We start from the raw sequence: 20918 nt of genomic DNA, 5'->3' as shown, positions 1-20918 counted from the left end.
AACACACGGCTAGAGCTAGGAACATATCGGGTGACGTTATCTCATACTATGTGATAATTCCCCTGGTCAAGATGCGTTTCGAGAAATGTTTATTGTCTTGTGAGAGCTGTTATTGTTGTGACCGAAGAAACTTGATCCATTTGGTTGACAATAAGATGTATTGCTTCCGAACTTGGCCATTGCCAATTTAGTTATTTCCGTCACGTGATGCAGACGCGCCACCAGCCCCCATATAGCGCGTTTCCTGCCGGGGTTCGCCATATATATAAGTGGGGTGTCTTTGAATGACCTGCCCGGTCACCTGGTCATGTATCTGCAGAAAGGTCTTCCTTAGTTCCTAACACCAAAAATATAAGACATCACGCGCGGTTGATTGCGAATTTCATGCTCAGGATTGCGAATACAAGATTGGTGTTACAAAATCAAATTCCACTCTCCTACGTGGTTCTCACCTCACTGTCACTTGTCACCGAGCCCTGCCACAAGTATGTCTGCTGTCGAAACCGTCACTGAAGTCTCGCAGGCCCTGCCAACACTTAACCTCTACGCAGGGGGCCAAGAGCAGAAGACAGAGTCATACTCCTATGCTGATTTACTTCCCCATTTCTCACCTGAGCAATATCCACCGCTCACACCCTTCAAACATGAAGATCCAGGCTTCCGTGCACTCAAACACGCAGACCCCCGTGCATTCCTTAAGAATGCGACCAGCGTGGTGGAACTAACACCCAACTTAGGAACAGAGGTCCATGGTGTGAACCTTACAACCCTTGATAGTGAGGGAAGGGACCAACTTGCGCTCGAAGTATGTCAATTTCCGTGATATGACTATCGTGGCTCATTGTCTGCAAGGTTGCGAGAAGGGGACTTATGGTTTTCAGGGGTCAGCATGAGTTTATAGATAGAGGACCTGATTCGTACCTAGAGTGGGGACGACACTTTGGAAGGTTTGTCGTGCTTCTTCTTTGTCCGCTTAATTTGGCAAGTGCTCCTACCGCACCACACGTCGAATTTTCATTGGTATTAGAACGATTATTGACTAATTTGTCATGCAGGCTGCACATTCATCCTACGTCAGGACACCCCAAGGATTATCCACAAATTCACCTTGTCTACAAGTGAGTAGTGCAAGTCCGTGCATATTCATTACTCACTGATTGTGGGCCTCAGGGATGCAAAATCGTCCTACAACTTTGAAAGGGAGGACAGCATCACGTCGACTGTCTGGCACTCCGATGTCTCGTACGAGCTGCAGCCCCCCGGGCTCACAACGTTCTTTCTCCTCTCGCAGCCGACGACGGGTGGAGACACATTGTTCACATCCCAGATATCGACTCTTAAGAAGCTCTCGCCCTCGTTTGTCGCCTTCCTGCGCACGCTCAGTGCAGTGCACTCAGGGGTCGAGCAGGCTCAATTCTCGCGCTCCGGCAAGCGTGGCGGCATCGTGAGACGTGAGCCAGTGGAGCATGTCCACCCACTTGTGCGGCGTCACCCGGTCACTGGAGAGGAAGCATTATATGTCAACCGCCAGTTCACGACGCGTATTGTTGGCCTGAAGCGTGAGGAATCTGGTGCGTTCGGTCACTGCGAGGAATGTCAACTGGACGCTTATAATAGATACCTGTGATCAGAGACTATTTTGAAGTTCCTTTACGATCATGTCGATAAGAGTGCAGACCTCCAAGCCCGAGTGAAATGGCAGCCTGGCACCGTCGTGCTCTGGGACAACCGTGTCACTGCGCATGTAAGTCTGACATACGAGCGTCATGCCTTGCTGGACTTACACTCACCACGATTAATTAGTCTGCTATCGTTGACTATGGAAAGTCGAATGAACGCCGTCACGGTGCACGTATCACCCCGCAGGCAGAGAGACCGATCCCTGCTCTGGAAGGTCTTGAACTCCCTAGTCTTTAATGGATCGTGACATAGCATTGAATGAGAACTGGCAGTCTTGAGTGCAACCATGTATGCATTAGATCTATGATGTTGCAATATGAAAACATACTATGATGCGAGGTGGTACATTGAAGGCGGACCCTCTTAGTGGCAGTGCTGACTTGGAGACGTTGAGACCTCGTACTGCATCCGCGGCGCGCCAATACTAATGCAACCTGCATTGTGCAACATTATTAGTGGTCCACACACTACTTGCCTGTTAGATATTTCCCGTGCAAGCCATGTCTTCCGACAGGAGAATATTATACGTAGTCTACTGCGGTGTCGCAGTAGCCGTTTTGAAAGAGTTCAATGCCGTGGTTACTGAGCCGTACATGGTGACCACATTCAACTTCGCCTCTCACCGGATTCACCTTTCTGATGATAATCTAGGATGAACCTTTCCATGTACCGCAGGCATTGGCCTACTGCAGAGGTGAATGGTCAACTTGGGACCCAAAGATTACCACACCACCGGGACTGTACGTCGTTCACAAGTACCTATCGTTCCTGTGACAACTTCATTATCTCGCAGATACATGCTCAGTGTATTGCTGCACCGGGTCTTTATGTTCAAATGCAACTTGAATTTGCTACGCCTCACCAACACCCTTACCCTCTTTGCGTTACCGCTTGTCCTCACGCGATTGCTGGGGTTCCATCAGCGACGCCGTTCTCCACCAAAATTAACACCCTCGATCGAGGCGCTTGTTCTGTCTAGCTTTCCGATAGCGTGGTTTTTTGGATTCCTATATTATACAGAGGCTCCGAGCCTTGTTTCAGTTTTGTGTACCGTAGTCGCTGCGACACAGAATAAGCACTGGCTTGCTGGTTTGGTACGTAATTCAACCTGCCCTCCTATAATGCATGCTAACAACTCTAGGGATGTCCCTAGTTAGGAATTGTGAGCTGCCTCTTCCGTCAAAACAATGTGATTTGGGTGCTGTACGCGTATGCAGCGAGCCAGCTCATGCGTTTGCGATTCAAACGCGGAAACGATAAACTACATGATCCCCCCGCCTTGGGCGCTGGGCCAGGTGAGTTATGCCAAGGTTGCCATGCCTGTGTTGATGAGTTCATATCGCAATTTCCAGGTGACTTTATTCGATCGATCATGAGTGCCCCAAAAGCACTACCTGAGTTACTCCCCGCGTTTGCTCCTTATGCGGTAGTTCTCGCATTCTTCGGTGGTTTTGTGATTTGGAACGATGGCATCGTGCTTGGTGCGTTTTTCTCGGTCATAATTATCGAGATAACCGCCAATGTTATGTATAGGCGATAAATCCAATCACAGTTCCTTCATTTCACGTGCCACAGCTGTACTACTTTATTGCGTTTGCAACAATAATTGGGTGGCCGGCAGTCCTTTGTGGTGAAGGCGGCCCGTTGAAGATTGCCACCGATGTCATTTCGCGCATGTTTGGGAGTAAAAGGTGATCGAGTTAATTATAAGTAAGCGCGCGGATGCTGATATGGATCGTATGCCATAGGAGAATACTTCTGACGGCCATTATATCGATTTTCATGGGTATTACTATCCAGCATTTTACGTGAGCTTCCCTTTACTGGTTGATAAGCAACTTAACCTTCACGGATTCAATGTAGTATTCATCACCCGTTCCTCCTGTCTGATAACCGTCATTTCACCTTCTATATCTGGCGTCGAGTATTCATGCTGCATGCGGCAGTACCTTACCTATTTATTCCGGGGTACCAGGCATGCGCCTGGGCGTGGTGGATTCGTGTTGGTGAGTCGTTTTCTAGATTCCAGAATACATGGATGACATTAACCCTGGACGTTATTCATCAGCCTGTGATCAATCGCTTTTGCAAACGTTGGTCCTGCCCGTTTTAATTTTACCTACACTGCTGCCTACGCCATTACTGGAACCGCGGTACTTCCTGGTGCCATATATCCTGCTCAGGGCTCAGATTGTGGATGTGCAGCCCTACGGTATTTTTGTCGAGGGCCTTTGGTACATGGTAATAAATGTGGCAACGACGTATGTGTTTTTGTACAAAGAACGGGTGGGAGTTGGGAGGTTTATGTGGTGATGTATATAGAGTAATAAATGGAGTAAACAGGGGTCACATATTTGGACCCATTGATGCAAACAAGACCACACGCGTTCGAATGGTTCGGTTCGAGTTGAAAGGAAGTCAGCCATCTCAATCAGCCTATACGATACATTCACAGTGCAGATCATAACGAAGCTCCAATTCCCCTAATGTCACAAGAAACGAGTACTCAGCCATCACGGCCTTCTAAACCAATCACTCGGAGTTCCATCCGACACTCACTCAATTTCACGTCAGTAGGGAAAGCTTTGGCGGATGTAATCAACAAGGAGTCCCGCGACCGCGAAAAGCCTAATGAGAAAGCCCTGAAGAAGTCCAAGGACTCTTCAAGACGTTTAAGTGCTATTGCACTCATGAATTCTAGCGCAATCCCCCAGGCTAACGCCACTGTAACTGTATCCTCAAAGTCAAAGTCCCCAACTCCGGGGCACGCCAAAGAAGACGCTTCTCCATCCAAGACCATCACACGCAGCGCAAGGAGACAGTCTGGTCTCCTCAGACCTGCCCCTGCTTGCGACGACATGGGGATAAAGGTGCTAGACGCCGTTGGCGTTAGTCCTTCCATGAAGCGTTCGTCTTCACTGCGTCCAAGGACTGCTCCTGCACCCACATCATCTGCATTGCCGAAATATCGGCCCAAGTCCACCCTTATAGAGTCTGTTCTACCCAAGAAACCTGTTTCTCCTCCTCGCTCCAGCACTCGTAGGCGGCTGAGCTCATCAGAGGAAGAGGACAAGGTTCATAGCCTCCGTTCCAAAGGCAACGTGGAGGAGAAGAAGCCCAAGAGTTCGATTAGTCCTCTCCCTCACAAAGCACTTACAGTAAAGGTTAACTTGCCTAACCTTACTCCTCCTTCGACCCCTTCCAAGATCTGCAAGTTATCAACGCCGAAGAAGACTTCGCCTGCCAAGGTAGAGTCCGCACGACCTGGTAAAATCATCAAGACAACAACTATTTCTTCTGCATCCAAGTCAAACATTGCACGTCCTCCGTCGTCTTCATCCTCTCATAGCTCTGTCTGCTCACAGAGTTCACCTCAGACACCCTCCAAGAGTAGCTTTGGGTTCGGACGCTCAAAAAACAATCAAACATCAAGCCCTCTGCGTTCTACCGGTCGTCCTGCCCCTGAGTCGCCTCTTGCCCATCACACTCGTCAAAATTCCAGTCCGGCCCTTGGCAGAGGTACAACACCCACGCCACTCTCACAGCTTGCGGAGGAAGACAGCGAAGATTCCATTGAAGCTGATGATGTGGAACTTCTCCTCGCCCCTGCTGCTCCTCTTGGGGCACCCACACCTGCGATACCCAGGATTCGGGCTGTTCAACTGCCGCACAATGAGTTAGAACCTGAAACGCCCTTGCGCCCCTCTCATTTCCTTCCTACACGAGCGAATCTTTCCTACCTGTCGCCTGTACCTCCGACCTCACAGAGCACGCCTGGCCTCCGCCCTCCCAAAGGCCATAGTGCAAATCGCAACTCGATTATGTCTTGGGAACAATTGGCAAGTGATGGATCACAGATAATTGCACAGGAAGAGGTAGAAAAAATGCTTTCAGAGATTCAGGCGCCTTTCACGCCAATTGGCCCTTCACCGAACGTCAGTGTTCTTGCACTTGAAGTTCCTGAAAGTCCCTGCCTCTCTGCTCTACCATCGCCTGGTGGTTATGGGTCAATATCTCAGGTTCTATTACCGGATGTTACGCCTTCGCCCGCAGTGCACCATTTCAACCAGATGTTTGATACATCTACGGAGCTTCCCGCTCCTATGGACTCGGGCACAGTTACTCTACTTCGCTTACAAGTGGCATCCGCCGAGAACACGGCAAAGGAACGCCTCGTTCGCTTGCAGGAGTTGGAGGAGCAGTTGCACGCTGCGAAACATTCTCGTGTTCAGGAGACTGAAGAACTCGCGAAGCAAGTCTCCTTCCTGGAGCAACAACTTCACATTAGTGTTGAGGCGAGGGAAAGGCTGGACGAGGAGCGCTCTGCTTTCACTGCATCCCTGCAGGACCAGCTGCACCACGCAGAAGCTTCTAGCAAACAGGCATCCAACGCTGCTTTTGCGCGTGGACAGGAAGAGGCTGCTGCGTCGTGGGCAGAGTTGCTCAATCAGAAGCAGCAAAAGTGGGAAGTATGTTCTCTCGCTCGTGAGATTAAAGTGGAATGGGGATCTGTCAGAGAGCAGGCGGAGGCGGAACAAGAATTTTTGCAGGCCGGTCGTGAGACGCTGAAAGTATTTCTGGCTATGCTGGATCAAAGCCAGAAGCAAGTGCAGTGTCTGCTTGCTTGAACGACGTGAGTGCCATTGGAATCTGACTTCACACCAAGGCTTCTAAATGTCGAGTTACAGAGTTATGCTTATGAGCTTCATCTATTCCTTGGATTAATTTGTACTACACAGATGACCACTCATTCTTCTCGTTAACATCTATGCCCGTGTACTGGTACATAGTACAGATTACCTATCATCTAGCCACAACTACGAATCTTCTGAATGTTATTTACTTTTCACTCAGAAAGAACGTACTACATAACATGGTACGCCTATCTGCTGCGAAACGGGGATACACATTATGTATGTATGGTAGATTTAAAAATACATGTCAACCAGTTAAGTCCTGTAAGATACAATAACCATATGGGTGATATAATCTGACTAGACGAGGTTATGCGTAGCAGTCCAGGGCGACTGTGCACGCATCCAGGAGGCAACCATAATTATCTGCCACAGTAGTCTCTCTTAGTCTACCAAGAATGGCTTCTTGAAGGGTATCCCGTCTAAAGACTGTAATCAGCGTCAATAGCTTCAACAAGTAATTCACGCACTGAACGGGGCCGTATGCAACTTTGACATCGCATTGCATAGATTGGATCGATATAGGCCAAGAAGAGAACGTCCCAGTGTTAAATATGAAAGATATCAAGGCCTTCGCCTTCTTGCTGGGGAGCATGACTGTTACAGTTGCAGTAAACCCCGAATCATCGTCTTCTCCGTGAATGATGGAGACTGGGTACTTGATCGCGACCAACTTTAGCTGGGCTAGCAGTTGAGAGCAAGCAGACCAGTAGTCTCCTAGACGTTCGACGATCTAAAATTGTCGAGTTCAGTGAGTTTACCTGACACTCGAAAACCTCCTACCTGTCGAACGCTGAGATTTCCATCGGATCGTGTAATGAGTGAGCTCGCTGTTTTTAGCATCAACGGGCTGAGAGCGGGGAATGCATCTTTGTACTTGAGCTTCGCATTCTGGACTCGCGTGATCGAAACTTCCTTGACAAGTGGGCGAAAGTGCTCGCATGGGACGGAGACATCGTAGGATGACGCATATCTGAATTCAAAAAGCTCTGGCAGGATTTTTGTGACTTGCAGCATGTGGAGATTTTGAAGGGCTTCCAGCTCATCTGGGCAACATGTCAGCATCGCAAAAAGAATCTTTGAAAATACAAATCTGCCACCTTTCAATCTGAAGACCTCGACATGCGTGCTGTTTTTCTGCACCTGGACTTGTCGCTCAGCCATCTGGATAGCATTGGTGGTTTCAAGCTTCTGAGTTTCAATCTCCTCCAGCTTCTCCTGTAGACGATCCAGTTTGGCTTTACCCTCATCGACGTCTGCTCGGAAGGCTTCAAGCGCAATACTACAAGGGTGTCGCTCAATCAACTAGTTTAGGACTACCTAGCTCGAGGGACACTCACCTTTGTTCTTGAATGGTCGCTTTCAGCTCATTCAGATAATCTTGGTCACAGTTCTCGAGTTCAGCGACGTCGACCTGTTCTTGCTCCAACTCGCGGAGAAGATTCTCGTATTCCTCGTTGAGAGCAGGCACAACTTCCTGGGCTTGACGGATAATATTTTCGAGAACTTTAGCATCCTGTCATCGAAAATATTAACGCAACGAGACAGCAAGGGATACTGAGCATACCGCCTCAAGATCTCGAAACCCTTGATCCGCCTTTTCATACAGTTGCTCAACCCACTGCATCTTCCAATCGTACCATTCTGACTTGGCCTGTGTATGTTTGTTGACCTTGATTAACTTGAGCTGATGGAGAAGCTCATTCTGGCCTTCGTCATCCGCCAGCACAAATTCTTGGAATAGCTGAGGAGTCATCTTGAGAGCTTCGTCTTCTGCTTCTTTGTAGATGCCTTTGATTCGCTCGATCCAGAGTTGCAGGTCTTTACTGACGTGTGTGTACAACTCAAGCTGGGGCACACCGACCGCCATTGCGACTACATATTCAGATAGAGGGATCTCGCTTTCCGTGGACTGTCGTCTGGAAGGACGAAGGGCAGATGGGTGCACGGTAGAGCGACGGGGGGCAGCAATCTCATCCATGAACCGTATCCCGGTCATCTCGAAGAATTGCTCTATGGAGATTTGTGGGCCATCTTCAGGAGGGAAGCCTCCTTCTGCAATATCACCGCGCCATTGCTCGGTAGGGTTAGAAATCTCCTCGGAGATGCGGGCTAATGGTGTTAGGTCTGACGTTACCTCCATTCCCTCAAAATTAGGCTCTGGAAGGTCTTCTGGTATCTTTTCCGGTCCAGGGTTGGGTGGCCGAGGGGATGCGCGGACCGGTGTTGATGGGCGGGGTGAATTGCGTGAAGGGCTTTGAGGTCGAGGGAAAGGAAGTGCGGGGGACTCTCTCGCAGGCGATTTCCTGAACAGGTCAGCAACCGGGGAAGCCCTTCCTGGCATCTCATAGACGGGAGGCTCTCTAGTTGGAGAGTCGTGCAGCGGTTCAGGTGTGGTCTCAGCCCTAAGGTCCTCCTCCTGTGACCCCAAGATACTTGCTTTCTCCGTCGTCTGTCTAGCAGCTCCCTCCTTCTCCCCTGCAAGGGAAATACCCTTCTTGTTGATATACGCGGCTGCATTCTTCGCTGGAGCAGGAGAAGCAGCGGGAGCCGCTCCCCCCATGCTTTTCCTCTGTGCGAAGTGTCCCGAGGGACGGCGAAATCCAATAGACGAGCGTCTACTCAGACCAGAAAACGGCTCTGCATGTACTTGAAACGCCGCCTTCTTGCTTGGGGAGAGCCTTGGAAGCCTGCTCGATTGCATGGGTTGCTCCTTGGAGAAATCATTTAGTGGTGCAGTTAATTTCCCGGGACCAGCTAGCTTTTTGGCGGGACTGGGTCTGTCTTCTGATTCTGAATCGTCGACTATGCTTTGGGTCCTCTTTTTTGGCGAGGGACGAGCAACAGGAGGGGCAAAAGCTGCGGAAAACCTGGCTTTGCTCGGTGATTTAGTAGGTGAAGGAGGACGATGGCGGGCTGGTGACGCTGGCGTTTGTCCGCGAGGTGTGAAGGAAAACGAGAATGGCTTGGGAACCACGGCAGGTCGTGGAACGGGTGGGAGTGCATTGAGGATCTCCCCAGGTGGCGGGGCTGGTTTGAATACGGCAGGTCTGGCTGCTGACTCCACATTGGCACACTCCTGTGGTTCGGCCTGAGCAACATCCCCATGAGCCTCACCTATTGGTTGCGCGGAAGGGGATGAAAGGTCCGTGCCTGTGACGTCCAACTGGTCCTTGCTAGGCTCCTCCTGACTGTCATATGTGGACGTGATATCCATAGTAGAATTGTCATCCTCGATGCCAGCACCAAGACTAACCCGGCGCATGAGCTGAGTGACATTGATAGTCTGGTTGCCGTCGTTTTCCACACCATCCTGCGCAAAACTATCTTCAGAGCTACTGAAACTGCCGTTTGGTTGTCCAAATTCTTCAAGATCTATCTCGCTTCCAAATCCGAGGGATTCACGAGCTGCTTGGAGCCTTGTGAGAGCATGAGTGATCTCCATGTCTTGCTCCCCATGTTCATCCTCTTCGTCGGATGAGGGAACGTATGGTATTTCACCAGAGTGAGTTACTGATCGAAGAGCAAGCCAGGCTTCACTTGGTGGGGCTGGTGGACGGATGAGTGGAACAGTGAACTCCATTGGCTGAGTGACATCGCCTTCAGATACGAATGACTGAGATTGGTGGGAGTCATCTTCAGTATAGGACTGATCTGCAGGGGTCTGTTGCTGACCACCCTCGTCATGTTTGTCTGGTGACGAGATTATAAATGCTGGATCGTCGGAGTCCATATCCATGGACTCTTCTCCTGCACCATCGCTGAAAGCGATGGATCGAATTGAGCTTCGGCGATGGAATTTGCTTGCTCCAGGATATGCATTTTCATCCGTAGGGCCTCGCTCAACTGCCTCCTGCACAGGCGAGGACTGAGGGGAAGCAGTGCTATTCGTATTTTGTTCCTGTGTTTCGAATAGCCGAACATGTGCACGGTCTGCGAAGCTAACACGCCGTGCAAGAGATTTTTGCGTATTTTCGTGAACATGGGTCAGATCCATAGATTGCGTGGCATCTTCATCATCCTCAGGAATGTTGACTGCTGGTTTGAGGATACTTTTTCGGGGAGCCTGTTGGACTGTAAGAAAAATAAATTGCAGTAATTCATATAACTTACCAGTGACCGACGTGCCTTCGAAACAAGATTTATCTTGTCGCCAGGTGCAATAGAGTGTGCTCGCCGCTTCTTTCCTGGATGAAGAGGTCGGTTCTGGTTGGCTACCGCGATAGATTTGCGTCTGCTGGGCGACCCCCTACCGCCATTAGTGGCCATATCCAAGCTGTGTGTGTCCGAGCAAAGGCCAATCAAGAAAGGTGATCGTTGTTGTGAACGTTGAACGATATGTGGAACTTAATGGCTATTGTGCTAAACACGTTCACGTGATACAGATTAGACGCGTCTCGTCACATGACACTATCAGGAAGTTTGTGCTACAACGCTACATATAAGATACTGTATCTTCGCAATTTCTGCCATTTCATTGCGATCGATATCCTTCACTTAAACGAGCGTAGATGGACAAAAAATGTAGCATCAAGTATTGTACACAGGTCACGATTATCTGTGAAGTTCCCAAGAGAAAACAAATGAGTAATAGATCACCAATCATTAGCTTATACGCATCCGCCTGATGTTCTTGCTTCCTCCACCCTTTTGCGCATTTTTCTCTACGGCACCAACTACTTGTTCTAATTCTTCCTCAGTCACTACAGCCTTCTTACCCAGTTGCCTTCGAGGAGTTGTCAATATCTTGTCCAATTCGTGGCACAGATCTCACCTCTTCTTTTTCTTCGTGGTATCAAGGTCGCCTTTCCCTGGCACAAATACAACATCAGGACCCCCGTAAACTGCCCGTGCCTTTCGATTGGGTAGAATCGTAACAGAGTCGTCAGTGCCACCTGTGCCGTCCTCCAAGAGAGAAAGATCTTTGATTTGCTTCTCCAACAAAGACACAGTCCGAGTCGATCGACGACCAGTTCCAGCTGTTGGATTCCCTACTTTCCCTTTCCCTTTCGCTACAGCCTTGTCGGCCATTTTAAATGGTCTAGACTTGGCCTTTGCTAGAGGGGCGTAGTCGTCGGACTCGTCGTATTCAGTAATTGGGTCGTCCTCCACGCTCCCTTCTTCCTCTGTCATTTGCTCGATTTCGCTCTGAGCACTTGAATTGGTCTCGCCCAACATTCGGTTGGAGGTGAGCTCTAATTGTGTTTTGGCCTTTCCCTTGCCGTCAAGAGGTGATGAAGATCGGCTTGCTTCGGAGAGAGCCGACTCATCACTATCCTCGATAATTTCTACGTTCTAAACCGGAGTCAACTCCGGACCAACAAAGGCGCTGTCTTCCTTAAACTCACCTCATCTTCAATCTCACCTGACTTCTCGCCCTCCTCCACCAACTCTCGGCGCTTTTGAGGGGAGCCAATTAGTCCAGCTTGATGCAGCATGTCGATCTTAGCATCCATTTTCCGCTCGTTTCGCTCCACCTGGCAAAGGCTGTAAGTTGATGTGTTGCCCTCGAGGTCCAGACTTTACCTCGCTCATAAGCCTCTGGCTGTAAGTCTTCTCAATTTCGCGCATCCTTGCTTCCATTTCCTTCATAACGTCTTCGCGGGTTTCCGCTTCAACTATTACACAACGCATCTCCGCCTCGTAGAGCTGCGAAAAATGCTTCTTGTTGAACAGACATCGACTTTTTTGATAATAGAATCGTACCCGCAAGCGCAAGTCTTCTATTTCATCAAACAAGGCATCTACTAGCGGGTTGATGGGTTCATCGTCTTCCTCTTCACTCACACCATCTTCCCTCACTTCATCCTCTGTATGGAGCAGAATGATGAAGGGTACGATGGATAATGTAAAAACGCACCTTCGAGGACCTCGAGATGGGCTTCGCTAAGCTTCTTATTGGGGAGAAGACTCGATATTGTCACCTTTCTGGTCACAGCCCTGGGCAGAGCTGAGCCCACTGTACTCCGCTTGCTTGGATTGGTTTGTACGCGAGGCACAGGTGCGTTGTTCACGGTCGTCGAAACTTCTCTTGCGAGCGCAGAGAATTTCATTACATGAGAGTTCTCTTCAAAGCCGGTATCATAAGGATTGATGTTGACGATCATCACCTATCACCCACCATCAGCTCTCTATCAACTGCTTGCATAATACTCCAAGCCGAAGACTTACAACTCGACCATCGCCAACAAAGTAATCCATTAATACCTCCGTGAGTTTGCTATGCCTAAATGGCACAACAGCCAATGCCCTCTTAACATCACGAGTATCCGTCCGCCCAGGATTTGCTAGGCTTTGTGCGAGGCGCTTTTGGTTGGAGCGCATGACCTACGGATGGTGAGCTGTGGTGCTGGAACAAAAAGAATAGTCACCCTACCTCCATGCATTGTCCAAGGACCATGAGAGACTTGTTGATGTTTCCGGCCTCCTTTAGACGATCGCCAGTTGTCTGTGTGTGCTTGGTTCGCTCCGATCCTGCTAGATCCACGAGGGTTAACCGCGATATTTGCAGAGAGCTCGGGTCCTGCAAAAGTTGAAGAACAAAACTGTATTTCCAAGATCCATACCGTACTTACATCCCGGTCACCTCGGTGTCCTCTTAGAATCTTGATGGTCACCATACCATGGCTCCTGCTACTTTGGCTGTTAGCCAGCGTGCCGAAGACACGTCGGTGCAGTTGTCCTAGCTTGACAAGTGCCTTTGCTTGTGCAGCACCAGTTACCCGAAAATATCTCAGTCCCGCAATATACTTCCCCGCGCTTCCAGGTCCACTCTCATCTAATGCGTCAGAGGCAGGTGAAGGTTTGACAGTGAGGGCTTTACGCGTCAGCAGAAGCGGATGGGCGAGTTGTGCATTGGTGTTGGAGCGAGGAATCTGTGACCGCGACGTATCCTCTGTCACTTCAGCAAGAAGATCGTACACCTTTTCATTGTATACTTCTGCGTAAGATATCCAGATAGAGTACTCGTAGTTGCGGTCGAGCTTAATGATAGTTGGATCGATGTCAATGTCGATGTCATCTGTGTCCGACAGGTGTTCCGCAAGGACTTCTGCGAGTCGTGGTTCATCAGTTGGGTCCGTAGGAGGCAGGAAGTCAGAAGGATCAGCTTCTTCTACACCGTACAGCCTAACGGGCCTGAACTAAGAAGATTTGATGATAAGTTATTAGGTCGTGTATATTGAATTATGGCTCACCCGACCATCGCTGTGCAGTCCCTCGACGCTGTTGAAAATCACGTCTAGTGTCCGCGGCAAAATACCTGCAGAATCTGGACCATTGCCTCCTTGGATTGTATATGTCTTGCCCGAGTTTGTGACACCATACGCAAACAACAAGCCATTTTGTCCATCCAGAAGATCACGTACGAGGGGAAGTGTGGTTTTCGCGAAGAACTCTGCCTGTTGTGTTTCTGGCAGAAAAACATGCGAGAATTTGTAGATTGACGAAGGTGTGACGGTTGAGACACGAATGTGCGGTTTGGAGCTGCCTGAACCGTCATGGGAGATGTCAGTCATCTGTACAGACGTGTCGGATAAAGGGGCAAGGTAAGGCATAGACATGGGTTCATCTCCAAGATGAGGACGAATGCGCAAATAGGCCTGAAGGACGTTCTCAGTATATGATAAAAATCTAGTACGCATAATCCACCATAACAGGTTCGCGCTCTGCAGTCAAACTGTGATCTGCCCGTGCTTGCCTAGTTCCGGCCACCTTCTTGGCAGCAGGAAGCTTAGCATCAGGTGAATTAGCTCGATTGACAAGAGGCTTTCGACCAGTTGTTCGTGTTTTTGATACCTCAGCTTGTGCAGTAGTTTTGCTTGGAAGTCTTGCTCGAATGGTCTTTATCCCTGTCGGAGGAGTCGGAGGTGGATTTGGTGTCTTTGTTCGGGTCGATGCCCTCGTCGGTGCTGCACCAACCTTCGATCTCGTGGCCATGATATTGCAATTTTTGCTGCGGATTACCACTGCTAAACGCTAAGCTCTGTGAAGTCGAGAAGTTGGTTGGATCAAGGTTCAGATATTTAAATGGCAAATATGGACACGTAAATAATGGCGCGCCACACACGCGAGGTCGGCAAGTACGCGTCGCGCCACGTGATCACTTCAATTCTCTATCGCCGCCATCATGATACCGACGCCAGATCTTTCTCATTTGACTAGGCATGATCTTGAACAAGTTTACGACCCAGCAGGTAAGTGAGCTTATATATAAGCTGTACAGTAGTCTAAGCTATCTTGCAGAGGACACATTCTTGTTACTGGATGCCCTCGAACAGGAGGCGGAAGCGCTCCGAAAGGAACGTCCTCTGATTTGTCTCGAGGTCGGGTGAGTTTTAGCTTAAACATGCTATTAAATGCTTAGTGCGATTCAGGTCTGGATCAGGATGTGTGTCAGCATTTCTCGGAAAGGTGTTAGGACAATCATCTTCTCGTGAGTTCGTATTCATCATTCTAGTAGGTGCAGGGCTGATTAGCAATTTACCAGTTTACCTCTGCACTGACATAAACAAACACGCCACCCATTGTACGCTTGCAACGGGGAAACAGAATAAGGTACAGCCTGGGTCTTGCAGACGTTTCAGCTACATCTAATTCACAATTACACAGTAGATACCTCTAGATCCAGTGACATGCTCGCTAGCGCGACCTCTTTTATCGCGATTGCGTCACGCAGTTGATGTACTCTTATTTAACCCCCCTTATGTGCCAACAGATACAGATGAAGCTTCCAGTGCTCAGGGTAGTGCCGATATTGCGGGGTCCTGGGCAGGGGGGGCTGATGGAATGGAAATTACCAATCGTTTGTTACAGGATGTTGAGGTATCATCTTTCCTAATGCTGTGAAATATTATTGACAATGCCGCTCCTCAGTGTCTGTTATCACCGCGGGGTAGATTTTATTTGGTTGCCTTGAGACAAAACAATGTCCCAAGCATCCGGTCCAGGATGTTGGAAGACTTTGGTTTAACCAGCCAGGTAAACTCAACCTGTCCAGTACGAGTTGAGCACACTCTCACAATCACTAGGTTGTCATCGAACGACGGGCGGGAAGAGAATACTTGATAATCATTCGCTTCGCACGGGCCACCTCTAGCTAATTCCGATAACGGGAAGCATGTCTTAAAAACTAAATGGAAGATTCTTCGGGCATCAATGCGGAACAATGAAATATGAACGAGCAGTTTGTAGATCGTGAATTGAATATGTACTGGTCAGATATTGCTTACGCCATAAATCAGTTGTCCTCGTTGAACCCTGGTCTGCGACCCCTGATGCTGAATCTTGATGACGAAGCCGGTAGCTGCGATCGTTCAAGGGACACAACGGATGTGTGTCGTGCTAGTGGATTATTCTCTGCATCAAATTCGAGACGGAGGCGGGCAAGTCCGCCGCCTTGAAGCTCGACGGTGACCTCAGCAGCTGTCGAATGACCAACTTGTATGTGCCGCCAGATCTAGTGAAATCTATGAGTAAAATCATACCACGGCGAAAGAAGCCTTAACGTACGTCAACCTCGCCTTCAGCTAATAGCTTATCTTTCCCGAGCGTCTTATGGTCATAAATCCAGAGACGCAATCTTGGTATGTGTGCGCTGGCAGCAAAATTGAAAGACTCGTTCCTAGAAAGGTTGAGAGGTGAAATCATGAACCAAGAAGGAAGGTCTTACCATTCTGGCGATGATGTCTTATTACCGTGCTTTGTCTTGAACTCCTTGTCGCCAACACGCAGGACTGCGTACGGTTTAGTGTCCGCCATAGACACATCTTTTGCGCTGATCATCGTGACTTTGAGCGTCCCAGGCTCTGATGGTGGACCCGAAAGTGAAGGAGTGCGACTCAATGAAGGGAAATTAGAGGCGGTAGCGGCATTAGTATCTCCGTCTGCAGTATCATGCTCTCCTATTGGCCGCGATGCCTGGCCAGCAGGAACCTCAGGTATGGCGTGAGGAACATCTAATTTTTCACGACTGTCTCCGAAGTCTCTCTTGAAGACATGGCCAATGCCACGAACGACACCCTTGCCAGCACCAAATGGTATTGATCCGATCTGAGTTACGGCGCGGCCCGCGGAAGAGAAGGTCAAGGTCGAGGTCGCCTTCCGGCTCTTCACAATAATCTCCGGTTGGAAGAGCAATCGGATTGCTACTTGTCCTTTTGCACCGTGCTTTTCCAAGGAAAGCTCAATTATCTGTTCGGCAACCTCGAAGGGTTCAATATCACGCAGATTGATGGTACCATGCCCAAGACTCTTAGATTGTTCGAGTTGGTTCCAATCAAAAACTTCAACGGAAAAGTCCGCCGCCTCTCGAGATGGCTAACATGCCATTCAGTAAAAGATATATCTCGATAAATGGCAGATGGGCATACCACATGAACTTCAAACGTTTCTGACCAATCGGGGTTGAGATTTTTCTTCTTAGTTTGAGATGTGAACACCTTCCTTCCGTTGAGAGTGAAGACGGCGAATGGATCAGATTTGCCTAGGTATCGTCTTAAAACGGGCACAATGTGCATGTAGTAAAGCTCACCTGTTCTATCAGCAGAACGAAGGTCTTTTCCAGCTAAAAGGTCAACTCGGAATGTGCCTTGGTCTGTAACAAAAGAAGTAAGAGGGGTAAATAATGCACGTCTTTACAAACCGCTTACTGTTGATACTCTCCCTAGCCAAGAGCTTCACTGGGACGGGTACATAGCGGGTTTCAAGCTCAACGGTAGACGGACGGCCATCTGCATCTGTGAGTGTGAAGGAAGACCGACAATCCTGCAGGTGATAAGAATCAATATCTACATGAATAGTAGACGGCTCACCAGGGTAGTATCTAAGAAAGCCTTAGTATCACCCTTCCATTCCGCTATAACATCATCCTTGTCGGAGTCCCCACTCTCATTCAAGCGTAGCCAGATGCGACCAAAGTCGAGCTCTTTGACGAAACCTTCACCAACATGCGCCCATTGTGCATTTGTACTGCGCGATTTCAGGGTGCTAAAAGCAGGCCAATACGTGTCATCCAAGAACACATCAAGACGAGCTTTCTTATGCAAATGTCCGCCTATCACGTTAAAGATAATTATACCCGACTCTTAACATACAGATAAGCACGAGTACAGGCCGAAAGACTTTAGCTCACTCACGATGCTTGAACAGCTCTTCCTTGCTGAGCTCGATACCTTCTTTTGCCGGATCCTTTTCCGTTGGCGATGAAGCTTCTTCGTCCGCGTTTGCAGCCCCATTCCCATTGGCACGAACTGATTCGCTAGAATCTGTTTGAGGAGGTGGGCTATGCGTCCCTGCCTCAGCCATTGGATGGCCGACAGTCACATATCGCTCTTCTTCATCGCTGGAAGAACTAGGGGTGCGACTCAAACCACCATCAGTATGATTGCGCTGGACTTTGTGAGCGGCTTTCTGGATCTCGTTCTCGTCTGCATCAAATTGCACATCCTTCACGTTCAAAGCTGGCACGAATTCAGCTTTGTAGTGTAGCTGCCCTTTGTATGAGCTGCCGCCGGTATGGATTGGTTCAGCAACATCTTTGGCACCAGTTGATTCGTAGCGGTATTGTGGATCAGGTGGTGACTCGCGTGCGATATCACTGACATGCAATTCCACTGACCCAAGAGAGCGATCCTGAGATCTTGGTCAGCCCCAGCCAGTCGTATGTATCAGCTGACAGCAACAAACCTTAGTCAGATGTTGATAATCCATGACTTCCATGAGCATTGACTGATCAAAAGTTAGCCTATTAGATTCGAGGAGTGGTCGAAAATCTTGCCTCTCTCAAGGAATGGACTGAGCGACATAGAATAACACAGATGAGTTAGAAACAGCGACAAGACGTGCGACTACATACCCGGGATATAGATTATTTGATCCCACTCAGGGTTCAGATCTGCAGTAAAGGTCATAAGGGTTTAGTCACAATTGTTCGTTACGCACTGTTGTTGATAACTTCAGTCCTTCCAAGAGTGACGTTATTCACCAAGACTCGCACATACGGATCACTCTGAAACAGAGCGTCATTAGCCGAACCCTCGTACACAACAGATGCGAATCACTTTGCCACCCAAAGTCGCTTCCACGTTCCTAAGAATTGATTATCAAACCTGCCGTCTTACAATTTCATTGAGAAACTTACTTGACATCCGTCGCCTTCCGCAACCAAAGTCTGATAATACCTATGGGAGGCACATACTGATCTGCACCACTCAAGGCGCCAGCCATTTGCAGTGGCTTCCACTCGCAACTGAGCCTGATCTTGCCGCTCTTGCAGCCGCTTAAAGGCCACCATTCCCTGTTGAGAGCGGGGTCCGTCTGGAGAAGATCAACCAGCCGGACGGACATATAACCGACCACAGGATCCTTGAGGAAGTCTCGCTCATCAACCACCTTGATAGTGATGACTGAAGATGACTTGTCTGCGCAAATGAACTCTGTCGGTGACTCCCAAATGGGATTGTTCGTGTGCTTGATGATTTGAGACTTGTGTGTGTATGAAGTGCTGTTCCCAAGGAAAACCTTAACCAAGGGATTCAAGTCGCCGGAAAGTGATTTTGTAGCATCAAGTTCCTTAGCCTGATGTATAGTCAAGCGAACAATTCCAACATCTAGCAAGGATGATAAGACTTGACTGGGAAATGAATCGTTAACGCACTTGTATGAGGTAGATTTTCTTTTCCGTCGACGGTTTCAGGTTTCAAAACCGGGAAGTAGTTGATGTTGAAACGAATCATTCCTTTATCCTTTCCATCTTTTAAAACAGGTAGCTCTAAACCTTCCAGAGTTGCATCCTCCAGTAGCTTCGGCAGGTTGAAGGTGGCGGCACCCAGAGGAGTGTCCTTACGATGATCGTTGTAGTCAAGGAGATTAAGCACCAACGACTCTTGAAGGGAGTTAACCAGAATAAACTTTGTCTCCATCCATGTTGGGTTGTATCTGAAGGCAATAGTGAGGCCAAACAAAACAAAATAATGGAAATTGCTGACGTGCTCGGCTTATACTTGGTTCTCGCGAGTTCCTCACGATTATTGATGCTGATGCTGACATAGGGATCAGGAGAGCCTCCACCAATCTTGTTCGCCTTAAGCCCGCGAGCAGCCTCAACAGTGACTTGAATGACGCCAATAGCTGTATCAAGGGGTACACCAGAAAGGAGTTGTTCAAGATTAACAGTGAACACATTCGGCTCGTACATCATGGGACCGAGCGTGTCGTGAACCATATCCCGAATGAAAGTCTGTAGACCAGGAATCTGATAATTGGGTGAGCTCGGGCCGATGATACTTCGTCATACTGTTACTTACATGGGCTATGTCAAATCCGAGGGACTCGCCACCCACCGGTTTAAGCACGTAGTCAATAACCGGTTTTTCAAGGAAGCTGATATCCGCGATCTGCACGTGAGGGAAGTTCGCCATTAACTTCAACCTAATCCTCATCATACCGCTGAAGGTGATGTCCTCAAGAAGGATAGGCATAGAGGCTGTGGCAAGACCTTTGCCCAGGCGAACGGATAGAACAATTTTGGGGTTGACTTTTTGCGCTGCTTGATGGGGGGTTATGTCAGATATATCATTGGGAGTGAAGGAAATTCCCCAGTCCATCATGACGATATCGTCAGCAGTCTTTGGAAATGTCCTGACTTTGTCTATACGGGGAGCCTTCGTCCCAAGGGTGAAAGTTGTGAGGCGTAAGGAGTCCAAGAAGGCGGGAGTAGTGGTGCTCAAGATCTGATCGACAGAGGCGACGACAGTAGCAGAAAGAACAGGCTCGTAAATGAGCCAGAAACGGTCCAAGAAGTTGTTCATCCAATCAGCGGATTCGTGCTCGGATGCGAGGCGTGTCTTGATTAATTCCCGCTGAATGTCATCACGGGCACAACGGCGGACACGAGTCATTGAAGTTACATAATAGGTGTTGCAAATCGACAGCAAAATGATGAGCCATCCCCAGCCGAAGTTGAATCGTGTCAAGAAATGAGAAGCAAATACAGCCTATACAACGTCATGTGAACGAGCTTATTAGGAATGAAAAGGCTAAAGACCTACAAAGCAGATAAGAGCAGCATTATGGTACCACTGGCCATAATATTGCTCAGCCAATAAAAGCTGAAGTATGTGGTTGTCTTTCTCCTCGCCTTCTTCAAGCGGAGGTGCATCAATGTTTGCGACAGCACGCCAACCGACTTTGTACCAATCTGGAATCGCTGGAGCAAGACCAGAGGGGTATTCTCCGGGTACTGCAGGTGCAGATGGAGTTACACTGCCCGATTTCTGGTGCTTTTTGTTGGTCACTTCGTCCGTGTCTTCGACTGTGATGGTGGGAAGGGTTGCTCCGTCAATGGATAGCTCTGATGTAAACATTAGGTTTGGGTGACGTATCAGAGATAAGAGCGCGCCTTTTCCATCTACATTTCCGTCCTGCTGAACGATACTCTTTAGTTGGTCGCGCTGCCTCCCCGCTGCAGCTGCCTTCTGTTCTGGAGGAGCATCCGGGTCAAACGAGTGAACTATGGCACCCTTTGATGCATCATGGCTCATGATA

The 20918-nt window shown here is 48.9% G+C and overlaps 7 protein-coding genes across 7 annotated transcripts; 4 read left to right on the top strand and 3 right to left on the bottom strand.

The window, feature by feature from the left end:
- The first annotated feature begins 301 nt into the window (after window positions 1-301).
- Window positions 302-2076, top strand: F5891DRAFT_1012836 (TauD-domain-containing protein). The gene is made up of 6 exons (XM_041360753.1): window positions 302-805; window positions 853-947; window positions 1056-1118; window positions 1171-1571; window positions 1632-1744; window positions 1804-2076. Exons 1-6 carry the CDS (start codon window positions 488-490, stop codon window positions 1915-1917), a joined length of 1104 nt encoding a protein of 367 aa, XP_041230362.1. The 5' UTR covers window positions 302-487; the 3' UTR covers window positions 1918-2076.
- A 30-nt stretch (window positions 2077-2106) lies between these two features.
- Window positions 2107-4065, top strand: F5891DRAFT_1012833 (glycosyltransferase family 59 protein). The gene is made up of 9 exons (XM_041360752.1): window positions 2107-2276; window positions 2332-2420; window positions 2474-2774; window positions 2834-2975; window positions 3033-3161; window positions 3233-3371; window positions 3429-3488; window positions 3544-3686; window positions 3749-4065. Exons 1-9 carry the CDS (start codon window positions 2181-2183, stop codon window positions 3991-3993), a joined length of 1344 nt encoding a protein of 447 aa, XP_041230361.1. The 5' UTR covers window positions 2107-2180; the 3' UTR covers window positions 3994-4065.
- F5891DRAFT_758249 (uncharacterized protein) lies at window positions 4053-6808 on the top strand. Its single transcript, XM_041373146.1, has 2 exons — window positions 4053-6313; window positions 6369-6808. Exon 1 carries the CDS (start codon window positions 4167-4169, stop codon window positions 6306-6308), a length of 2142 nt encoding a protein of 713 aa, XP_041230360.1. The 5' UTR covers window positions 4053-4166; the 3' UTR covers window positions 6309-6313; window positions 6369-6808.
- F5891DRAFT_945273 (Spc7 kinetochore protein-domain-containing protein) lies at window positions 6685-10643 on the bottom strand (the record flags this gene model as incomplete). Its single annotated transcript, XM_041374616.1, has 9 exons — window positions 6685-6796; window positions 6845-7107; window positions 7167-7420; window positions 7475-7656; window positions 7715-7890; window positions 7942-8511; window positions 8596-9428; window positions 9492-10440; window positions 10488-10643. 9 exons carry the CDS (start codon window positions 10641-10643, stop codon window positions 6685-6687), a joined length of 3495 nt encoding a protein of 1164 aa, XP_041230359.1.
- Window positions 10644-10765: 122 nt separating this feature from the next.
- F5891DRAFT_1012824 (kinesin-domain-containing protein) lies at window positions 10766-14423 on the bottom strand. The gene is made up of 10 exons (XM_041360751.1): window positions 14025-14423; window positions 13571-13975; window positions 12950-13516; window positions 12751-12897; window positions 12546-12701; window positions 12235-12484; window positions 12081-12184; window positions 11901-12023; window positions 11723-11851; window positions 10766-11669 (listed from the first exon to the last, which is right to left on the bottom strand). Exons 1-10 carry the CDS (start codon window positions 14310-14312, stop codon window positions 11145-11147), a joined length of 2694 nt encoding a protein of 897 aa, XP_041230358.1. The 5' UTR covers window positions 14313-14423; the 3' UTR covers window positions 10766-11144.
- A 79-nt stretch (window positions 14424-14502) lies between these two features.
- On the top strand, window positions 14503-15475 carry F5891DRAFT_1126541 (S-adenosyl-L-methionine-dependent methyltransferase; the record flags this gene model as incomplete). Its single annotated transcript, XM_041364099.1, has 7 exons — window positions 14503-14569; window positions 14619-14703; window positions 14750-14808; window positions 14863-14930; window positions 14988-15197; window positions 15249-15353; window positions 15404-15475. The coding sequence occupies 7 exons, from the start codon at window positions 14503-14505 to the stop codon at window positions 15473-15475; spliced, it is 666 nt and encodes a 221-aa protein (XP_041230357.1).
- Window positions 15476-15612: 137 nt separating this feature from the next.
- On the bottom strand, window positions 15613-20914 carry F5891DRAFT_1126540 (C2 domain-containing protein; the record flags this gene model as incomplete). Its single annotated transcript, XM_041364098.1, has 19 exons — window positions 15613-15831; window positions 15885-15996; window positions 16045-16691; window positions 16745-16857; window positions 16906-16968; window positions 17024-17138; window positions 17186-17457; window positions 17510-18005; window positions 18060-18101; window positions 18151-18167; window positions 18229-18267; window positions 18315-18381; window positions 18434-18461; window positions 18514-18982; window positions 19030-19310; window positions 19361-19626; window positions 19679-20368; window positions 20423-20722; window positions 20786-20914. The coding sequence occupies 19 exons, from the start codon at window positions 20912-20914 to the stop codon at window positions 15613-15615; spliced, it is 4365 nt and encodes a 1454-aa protein (XP_041230356.1).
- Window positions 20915-20918: the final 4 nt, after the last annotated feature.

Source organism: Suillus fuscotomentosus (genome assembly GCF_016647785.1).
Source record: "Suillus fuscotomentosus strain FC203 chromosome Unknown F5891scaffold_9, whole genome shotgun sequence".
NCBI lineage: Eukaryota > Fungi > Basidiomycota > Agaricomycetes > Boletales > Suillaceae > Suillus > Suillus fuscotomentosus.
Note: the sequence above shows the minus strand (reverse complement) of the source record. Positions and strands in the feature narration are given on the sequence as shown.